Raw genomic sequence first — 9779 nt, 5'->3', positions numbered from 1 at the left:
TGAATATTTCAATAGCGAGTTACACAAAAGGTGACGAGAGAGAGCAATATACATACGTATACCTTTAGATCTTGGACTTTTGTCTGAATAATCGCGATGCGAATAAAATATGTTATAAAATAATAATGATTACATTTCAGTTGCATCGTTCGTCGAGGTATGCCTCGAAATTAAAATTGAGAGAACAAGTGTCCATAGGCAAACGGCCTCATTTTTTTCGCATTCGATTTTGGTAGCAAAGTAGATACCAAAACGAAAGGTCTCGTCGAGCTGATTACAGATATGTCAGATATCTCAGAGTGTACCTATTTAACGTTCCAGAAATATCGGGCTCCCAAAATTTCAAAACAGAGTTAGAGTCGAGTACAAGGTTGCCCAATGGGTTCCCAAAAATTACTTAATCCACCTAAAACTTAGGTTCATAGAAAATGCAGGACGATGTCAAGAGCCTCAAGCATTGAGGAAACCTTTTAGTCCAACTCGGTTTTGGAATTTTTTGAACCCGATATCTCTGGAACGTTAAATAGGTACACTTTGAGATTGACATATCTGTAATCAGCTTGACGAGACCCTTCGTCTGGTACCTGCTTTGTGACCAAAATCGAATGCGAAAAAAATGGGGCCGATCTCGTTCTCATTCTTTGTACTAAACGTACATGACCAAGAAGGACAAACAATGAAACTTTTTTATTATTAAAAGAGAAAAAGATGACGTTGAACTAGCTCATATTATCCGCGGTCTTACAAAAATATTTGATGCTTATTATGTTTTAAAATATATATTTTCATGTTCTCATAATTAACCACCCCAGGTAGCACTCAATACTTATAAAATATATACGAAATATTTTGTACATATTTTTGTAATTTTAAATTAAATAGATTATAAAATTTATTATAAATAATTGTAAAATGCTTTAAAAGTATGCTAAAAATGCTGTGAAACAACTGGCGGTTCCAGCAAATATTTGGGAAATATTTACAAAATGTTATTACACATATTTATTTTCCACTTATCGTAAATAATGTTTAAAATAATTTTGTCTCTATTTTAATAATATATTGAATAAGGTTCTCACGATTTTTTCTTCATATGTACAAAGTATGTATAAAATGTTTATACAATATATTTAAAAATAAATAATAATGAATATTTATAAATATTTGTCATAAATATTACGTGCTCTCTGGGATACTTATGTTTGTATAACTGACACATGAAAACTAAATAAGTTTTGTTTATCTAATTGAATATAGCTTGCATCTGTAAAGTAAAATCTAAAATTGCATAGCGTCCGATAAAATATAAATTATTTTAGTTTTATAAAATAAACTATCGCCATCTAACGAGAGCGGGAGTTACTATAATACCGTTGTTGACTGGTCAACTCTAGATACACCAAGATACCAGGGGATATTACAGATATCGATCATAGCATGATATTAAAGATTTATAGTTGATAAATTTAGCGACTTGAATTAATTTAAAGTCGCGATTTTATTGCAAATAATTAATACTTTGTAAATAGATTCTATCATAGCGAATTCGGATTCGCTCACACTTGACTGGATATAAACGTATTTTTAAATAGCTGCTATATGTATGCAATTGTTTGCATTTCGTATTAAGACGTTTGTAGTGCAATTGAAAAGATTTGTGAGTCGTTTGTTCATTATTTTTCCACCTGGCACTTATTGTTAGTCGGAATAGATCAATTGAACCACGTTTTTATGGAAAATCGTTTTGTATTTTGTATACAGAATTTTTAAGTGTGATTAAAAGAATTTGTGAGTGCTCCAGATTAATTAAATATTTATCAATTCGGAAGTTGGCCGAAATTTAGTTACTTCTGTCAAAAGAAGAGGTGAAATTCGAATCGGTAGCTTCTCTTCTATAATATTGAATAATTTAAGATAAATTTCTACCAGTTCCAGTTAAATAACACTACTCGTTTGTAGTTTATCACTCGCGAAGAAAATATCAGTCGTGTATATCTCAGATAGCATGCATGTCTAGCATTAAATTGTCTTTTAGATATGTACGTCTAAAAGTTGTTTTAAAGATATTTTTATGATGTCTTTTAGACAAGCATTGCTATTTGGGATTTATCTTAAAAACAGACCAATAGTTTATCACTGGCAGAGAAAACAGTCATGTATTGTATGTATTGTATGAATCAGTCCCAGTAAACACCGAGTATCAATTACATATCTGCATTTGTGTTACAATTTCTCACTCAACACATGTGTCATATTACACTTACATTGTTGAGTGAGAAATTGTAACATAAATGCAATATAACTGATGCTCGGTGTCCACTGATGGAGTGGTTGGACCAACCTTTTACCATAGGAGATGAATTACCAACCGCAAGTGTAGTCAACTCGGGAAAAAATGGGAAAATCTCGTTATATATGTTTGAATCATGTAATATTTAATTATAACTCGAGAGATATAATTAAATGTTGCATGATTGAGACCTACAATATATAACGAAAGTTTTCCATTTTTTTCCGAGTTGATTACAGTCGCGGTCAGTACTCTATCTCCTACGGTAAAAGGTTGGCCCAACCACTCTGATTCATCTTGTATATCGTGAAAACGGACCCACTTAATTATGTATGTATAAGAGGCCCTCCACCACCCCCTTTTATTTTATCTTACCAATGTCTTATAATTTACTTTACAATTTATATCGATAATTATCTGGCGATAGAAATTTATTCGCTGAAAAATAATTTAAACATTTTCTTTTGTACAAAATTGCTCCGTTTACATTGGATAATAATTACGATCGCATTCTCGTAAAAGTAAACTTTGCATTTTTACAAATGAAATAATGCCTCTCTTCTAGATTTGACTTAACGTGTTATCCGATAAAAATACATTAACCATGTAGAGGCTCTCAACCACCCTCGCCGATTCCAATCGGAAGATTAATTCACAATTTCGACCTCCGGATAAAATTTAAGTTATTTTCGGATTTTATCAATGGGGCATATCTCACAAACTAATAATCTGAGATAAACGATTCTTATCTCGTTAAAAACACTGGAGTCTTAGCTTTCCAATGGCACCACAAACATCTTGCTACGACTTTTCGTTACGAAGATATTGATGATTAGATCGATACGTTTTCTCGATCTCGGAAGAAAATCAATATTCCTTTCAGAATTAATCAATGATAAACTAATAATCGCTTCTAACGAGATAAGAATCGCTTATCTCGTTAGAAGCGCTGGAATCTTAGTAGATTTGTTTTCTCAGTAAAAAACTTCTTACTCACCGACTCGATGCGCAGCAGCGGAGTTAGATTGTTGATTCTGTAACAGAAATAATGAATTAATATTAAAGTAGTGTTCATGTGTTCAGGAAAATTAATATTGCAAAATATAATTTTTATGCGAATCGAACTTTTTCGCTTAATTGTCATGCGAGAGATCTTCCGTAAAAAATCTTAACGAGAATAAAATTTGAGAGAATTTTAAATTACTTTTTGTTCTCTAATTATTATTTTAAAATTATGGAATTATGGAAAGAAACGACACAACAAACCGGAAAAAAGGTTAATTGTACACAAAATAAAAAATAACATTTACCATAAAGTTGCTCCGCTGGCGCCCGATGCCTCCCAGGCCGCCGCCTCCTCTCGGACTCCTCCTTTTAGCACCAACAATCGGCACAACGCGGCACTTGCGAAAGAGAAGCTAATTATGTCGAAGTAACGAAAGACACGGCACTCCCGACACTAATCGACGCGAGCTCTGTTAGAACCCCAGCGAGAAAGGATTTGTCGATCGACGTAAATATGACGGTTCCGACGTCGATACGACATCATTTCGACGTTGATCGACGAGTCATTTCTGATCGAGGCGAGAGCGACAGAAAGAGACGATCGCACACGGAAATACGAGCCGCCACGATAGCGTCACGTGAAACGGCGGGAACGTTCCGGAAGGACGCGGAAGTACGCGAGGTTTGAGGCGTCTCGCAACCGAATGCGACCGTTCAACAGGGCGATCTCGCGCGAACATTCCTCTCGCCACGCGTCACGCGTCGAAAAGTCGGGTATTTCTACACGTGCGAGGAGATACGAGTTAGAATTGAAGCTCGGATACCCGCGGCGTCGCGAGAATCCGGCTGCGAGAAAGATCCCGGCCGCGGGATTTACGCGTCTCGGTAGCTCGCTGACGCGTGAGTATCAAATAATCTATGCCGCGATTGCCGTACTTGGCCAGCGTTAGACTCACCACCGTCGTGAAAGGCGTCGCGACGACCGACGGCGCAGGAGACCCGGTCCGCTACGTGTCCGCGACGCTCCGCGATGCTTCTTGAACGGGCCAACATGGCGTCGGTATCCAGCGCCCCTGGCGCTAACTGCACGACACTACACGAGTCGAGTCAACGACGCGACTTGAGGATTACTTTAATATCGCGCGCGCCAAGTTCTCAGGTGCACGCGTAAATTCACTTTTCTTTAATGACGAACAATCGACACAAACTCGCGACTTTTCGCTACGCAATTTATGTCGAAGGAAGCGAGCGCGAACACTAGACGGCGACTCGGCGGTCCGCTTCACGTATTTCGAAGTGCGCACGCGGAAAACGAAGACTTAATCACACGATCGTGCACGCCGTTCCGTCCGTGGTGCTCGTACTGGCAGTTTGAATAATACTGAGACGCAAGTCCTCTGACCTCGGTGCGACTCGTCGCTTGTTTTTTTCGAGCCGCCGCGGTTCGCCGCTTGTTTGTCTCGAGCCGCCGCGGCCGCTGAAGGCCAAGGACAGAAGACGTACCGTGTGTCGCGTTATTATTCGAGCCGCCGGCACGTATGCCACGGGGGGAAGTGCGCGATCATTCTCCGCGCAATTAAACGACGCGACGGCTACGCGATCGAGCTCTTCGATTAATTATTCTTGCGTTAACTTTATTCCGCGGATTGTTTTATTCGCCTTTGCGATATTCATCTCCAGAAAAATCATCGTAGAAGTCAATGATAATATTACGGATATTTTCTTCGCCAGTGATAAATTACAAACGAGTAATATTATTTGACTAGAACTGGCTGAAATGTTATTTCTTATATCTTAAGTTATTCAATATTATAGAAGCAAAAATCCACCAGAAACTACCGAATTTCGCCTCTTCCTTCGACAGGAGCGAAGCCAGCGGCACATGATACTATTTTGTTTTACTGAATTGCCTGCTTGCGCCTTTGGTGGCTAGTGAGAACCAATCAAGATTCTACGTGATAGGTCAAATAAGTTAAGATTGCATCCTGATTGGCTATCACAGCCAGCAAAGGTGCACGCAAGTGAAAAGCATCGCGTGTCGCAATTAAAACTGTCTGAATTACTCGTAAATCTTTTCAATCACACTTTATAACTCTTCGTACAAAATACAAACAATTTCCTATAAAAAAGCTTTGTTCAATTTATCTAAATGCCGGATAGAAAAATAATTAATTACAAATAAACGAGTGACTCACAAATCTTTTCATTTGCACTTCAAACGTCTTTATATGAAACACAAACGATTGCAAATAGAAGTTCTTTAAAAATGCGTTTATTTCCGGTCAAATGTGAGCGAATGCAATAGCTACGTTCGGCAGAAAAAGCTGCTTTGCAACTGTTGTAAAATTCATAAATCTGATTGGCGTATGCTCTTAAATTCACACAAGATTGAGAGAACACACCAATCAGATTCACGAATTTTACAACAGTTGCAAAGCAGCTTTTCCTGCCGAACGCAGCCAATAACTGCTTGACATCGAAGCGATATTCGAGACATAATATTCAACACCGCGGACGCCAGAGAAATGATTCAAGTAATCATCGAATAAATTGCAGTGATTTACCAGAGATATCGATTCTTTTTTTATATCGCAGTGACTTTCGCGGGATCGAAAGTGACTAGGGTCGAACGGCGCCGGTACGTTGGCACCGCGGTCGTGGCCGCCATATTTGTCGGCATCCTACGCTTGCCCGCGCTTCAAAGATACGCTCGCAAGGCACGTTTCTCGTCGTTCGTCGTTGAATCGTACCAAGCACCGGCACGAAAATGTCGTACAAGGGGCCGCAGAAAGTCCAGAAGGTGATGGTACAGCCTATCAACCTGATATTTCGGTACCTGCAGAATCGGTCCCGCGTGCAGGTTTGGCTGTTCGAGAACGTGAATCTGCGGATCGAGGGCCACATTGTTGGCTTCGATGAGTACATGAACTTGGTGCTGGACGACGCCGAGGAGTATCATCAGAAGACCACGAAGAGGAAGCTGCTCGGTCGGATCATGCTGAAGGGCGATAACATCACGTTGATCCAGAATACTAATCCCACGGGGAACTAAGGATGGGGAGACCTAACCTTACAACCCGGCGGACTTCGTGGGCCGCTTGATTTACTCCGCGCACGGGGCAGTCTTCTTCTCTTGAACGGCGTTGATCTTCGGAGACCAGAGCTACGTATTGTCCCGTTGGATTGTACGAGAGAAGACCTCAGGGAGGCGGGAAGACGACGAGAGTCGTCGACTCTTGCAACGTGCCGGAAGAAATTGCTTGATTGATCGATAAATGTATCAGTGGACAGTTGTATTTGTTGTTTAGATATAAGTTTCTATGCGAGCCTTCTCATCGAATACGCGATTAAGTCTTGTGAGAAAAAGGTCACTCGGTGTTTTTGCGTGAACGCACATTTCGATGGCTAACTTATGCGTATGGATATGTAGTTTTAATTTATATATATAGTCGTGTATATTATAAGCGCTATCTGGGGCATATAATATGTCCATTTATTTTATATGACTCGTTGGAACATAACTTTTGTGAAAATCCATTCTGAATGTGTGTTACATAAAAGTATCAAACAGGATAAACGGGAAGTACATGAGCGATTAAATAATTATATATTCAAAAGTATTTTTATCTATCCTAACATTCAGATGTTTGTATGAAGAGTAATTGTAAGAAGGAGAATGTTGAGATTAGGTTAAACACGTATATCTAAAAAAAAACAATGTGATTTAATGAAGACTGCGGTTTCAAGAAGTTTTCTGTGAAAATATATGTCGCGAGAAACAGTAACAAATGGGAATATTTGTCGTTTATTTGGTTTGTTCTTGCTAAGAATCTTTAAGCTGTACAAATATTTTTCAGTTCTTCGTAAAATCTTCAAAGTGTATTCTTGGTCTCATTAAACATTTAGATCGAAAACTTTTTAGAAATTATTTTTGCATTTCATTACAAAGATTATGAATCCGCTTCAACGATTATAGTACTGCATAATTAAATAAAATTGATAAGATTAAGCAAAAGTTTAATTTGTTTCTTTATAATCCATATTTGAAAACCAGACGATCGTTCAAATCTTACTTGCAGTTGTAAGTAATACTTTCCGAGATAAACTCACAAAAGAAGAATATTTATTAATTTTTTTAATCGCTCTTGTGTTTTAGGAGGAAAGGCTGCCTGCTCATCTTTTGTCGAGAAATGTTTCGCTTTTATCAGCGAAAATGCCATGGATACAGTGAAGACGACAGCGTTCTGTAATCTCCCAAAGGACGCTTTAGTAAAATTGATATCGTCGGATTATCTCGGTTTGGAAGAAGAGGACGTATGGCGGGCGGTCCTGAATTGGGCGAAGTATCAGGTTCTCTTATTTTGAAAGTCCTAGTTGAGGAGTTTGGTGGAAGAAGTCAACTTAAGTCGACTTACGTTGTTTTTTTTTTCATAAGTATACCATAAAAGCTAAGCTAAAAACTTTATAATCGCATTCTACAGATCCGTAAAATGTGCACTTGGAATCTTATAGCTTCATCAAATTTTCCATTTCAAAACTTGGTAAAATTTTCATACGAAAACTTAAGTCGACTTAAATCATTCCTCCACCAAGCTCCTCGATTTGTCCATCGAGAAGTAATTTGTCAGAAGTTAAGTGAACTTTTTAAACCGTGAACTCTATCGATGAACGATTCTCTCAGGCAGGAGTTACGCAGCCCACGCAGCACTGGACCGAGGAAGAGCGCATGAGGGTGTGCCAGCACTTGTCCGGTGTAATAAACCACGTACGGCTGCTGTTGATCGACAGCCAGGTGTTTGCGGAGGAGGTCGAGCCGACCGGTGCGGTGCCGATAGAGATGTCGTTGGAGAGGTACGAATTTTTCAATCCCGATCGATCGAGCGGCTCGAAATTTCTAAGGTACGATCTAACGGGGCCGGCACTCGCCGTTTGGCGGTATCGCCTTCGATCTCGACGTTTCGCTTTAGGTATAGGTATGCAGCTCTGCCGAACAAGTACTCGGAAGTGTGCTCCGACAAGCGATTGCAGCCGCGAGTGAGCCCGTTTCTCTTTCCGGGCTCGCAGATCCTTTCCAGGGACAAGGTCGGCTTCCAACGGGTCCTGAATCAGTGGTACGGTGTGTCGAAACAGGGATGGCGACTGGTCTACCGGTAGGTTTCAAAAGTATATCGTGCAGGAAATGTTTTTCAGAAGCGAAGTGTGACTTCGCAGTGATATCACATTCATTTTTCTCCCTAACTTCTCTGTTGATAATCTCCCTTTCAGTGCTCTATACATGGCTTTGTATTAAATTATTGAATAATACTTTGAATATTGTAGAAATTACAATGCTGATGCTAAAAAAGTATAATAATTGCTTCTAGAGCGTCCACTCACGGCTACTCAGCGGCGTCTTTTCACCGGCACTGCGACAACGTTTGCCCGACGTACGTGATAGTGCTGGTAAGTGCAGTATCGTTATCCAGGTCTTTCTTGTGGCTAAGCTACAAAGCGCGTGTCCGGTTATGCCTCAGGGAGTGCGCGGCGAGATATGTGGAGGGTACAGCGACGTCCCGTGGGGTAAAACTAACTCGAAGGCGCAATACATCGCCTCGGAAAAGAGCTTCCTTTTCACATTGACGAACAATCAAGACGTACCGCCGACGAAGTTCGACATCGTGAAAAAATCATTCGCGATCTGCTACCATCCGGAGTAAGGACCGCCGTGATTTTTACAGAGATCTGGACTACCGTGTTATCAATGTTGTTTTATATAATCTACTGCAGCATAGGGCCGATCTTTGGTGCCGGAGCTGATCTGCTTATATCGAGTAACTGCAATGTCAACAAGGAGAGCTACAGCAATCTCCCGCATAGCTACGACGGCGACCACGCATCTAATCAGTTGCTTATGGGGGACTATCATTTCTCGGTAATCGACTACGAGGTTTTCACCCCGAGTCATCCTGCCCCCAAATCTAATCACTAAAATACCGTGATAAAACCAGCGTTTGCATACACATTGCTGCTCTCGTAATAAATATTTGTCACGAGCATTATAGTGATTTACCCTCCGCGGGAATTATTTTATATTACATATCGAAAAGTAATTTACTTAATTCATTCGTCACACAAATCGTACTCTTTTTATTCACGCATGTCACTTCAAAGCAACGTCATACACAAAGACTGATTACTTTTTACCCCTTATACGTATCTTTATTATTTTATTTTACTTATATCAGATACGCATCTATAGACTTTTTGTAATAATTCTTGAATAAATGGCAAACCTACCGTTTCGATCACTTAAGTGATACTTATTTGATTCAGTACTCGATAGTGGACAAAAATAAATATAAACATACTTTTGCGGGTTATTTATTAAGGGAATGGGTACGAGTTTTATTTAAACGGATCATATTTCAAGTGGTAAAAAAATAATTTCTTTTATTACTATTTAATACATCAGTGTACAAATAAGTACTTACTGGCCCTAGTCCCG

The 9779-nt window shown here is 39.5% G+C and overlaps 2 protein-coding genes across 4 annotated transcripts in view; both read left to right on the top strand.

The window, feature by feature from the left end:
* The window catches only part of LOC105570133, a 25717-nt gene extending 16108 nt beyond the window's left edge, over window positions 1-9609 (top strand). For 2 of the 3 annotated variants that reach the window (XM_012027098.1, XM_012027100.1), the window contains 6 exons: window positions 7452-7645; window positions 7977-8194; window positions 8263-8445; window positions 8659-8737; window positions 8809-8987; window positions 9062-9609. In XM_012027098.1, coding sequence (XP_011882488.1) covers window positions 7452-7645; window positions 7977-8194; window positions 8263-8445; window positions 8659-8737; window positions 8809-8987; window positions 9062-9263 — 1055 coding nt within the window. In that variant the 3' untranslated portion in view covers window positions 9264-9609. The remainder of the gene's footprint in view (window positions 1-7451; window positions 7646-7976; window positions 8195-8262; window positions 8446-8658; window positions 8738-8808; window positions 8988-9061) is intronic. The other variant, XM_012027099.1, reaches the window with a different exon arrangement.
* On the top strand, window positions 5949-7310 carry LOC105570132 (probable small nuclear ribonucleoprotein E). Its single transcript, XM_012027097.1, has one exon. It carries the CDS (start codon window positions 6063-6065, stop codon window positions 6345-6347), a length of 285 nt encoding a protein of 94 aa, XP_011882487.1. The 5' UTR covers window positions 5949-6062; the 3' UTR covers window positions 6348-7310.
* Window positions 9610-9779: the final 170 nt, after the last annotated feature.

Source organism: Vollenhovia emeryi, unplaced genomic scaffold (assembly GCF_000949405.1).
Source record: "Vollenhovia emeryi isolate VEMERY1.0 unplaced genomic scaffold, V.emery_V1.0 DF939121.1, whole genome shotgun sequence".
NCBI lineage: Eukaryota > Metazoa > Arthropoda > Insecta > Hymenoptera > Formicidae > Vollenhovia > Vollenhovia emeryi.
The sequence above is the reverse complement of the archived record's forward strand: the minus strand, read 5'-3'. Positions and strand labels throughout refer to the sequence as shown.

Bases quoted from the DNA above. Each gene is read 5' to 3' on its own strand.
- LOC105570132 (XM_012027097.1), top strand. From the start codon at position 6,063: ATGTCGTACAAGGGGCCGCAGAAAGTCCAGAAGGTGATGGTACAGCCT.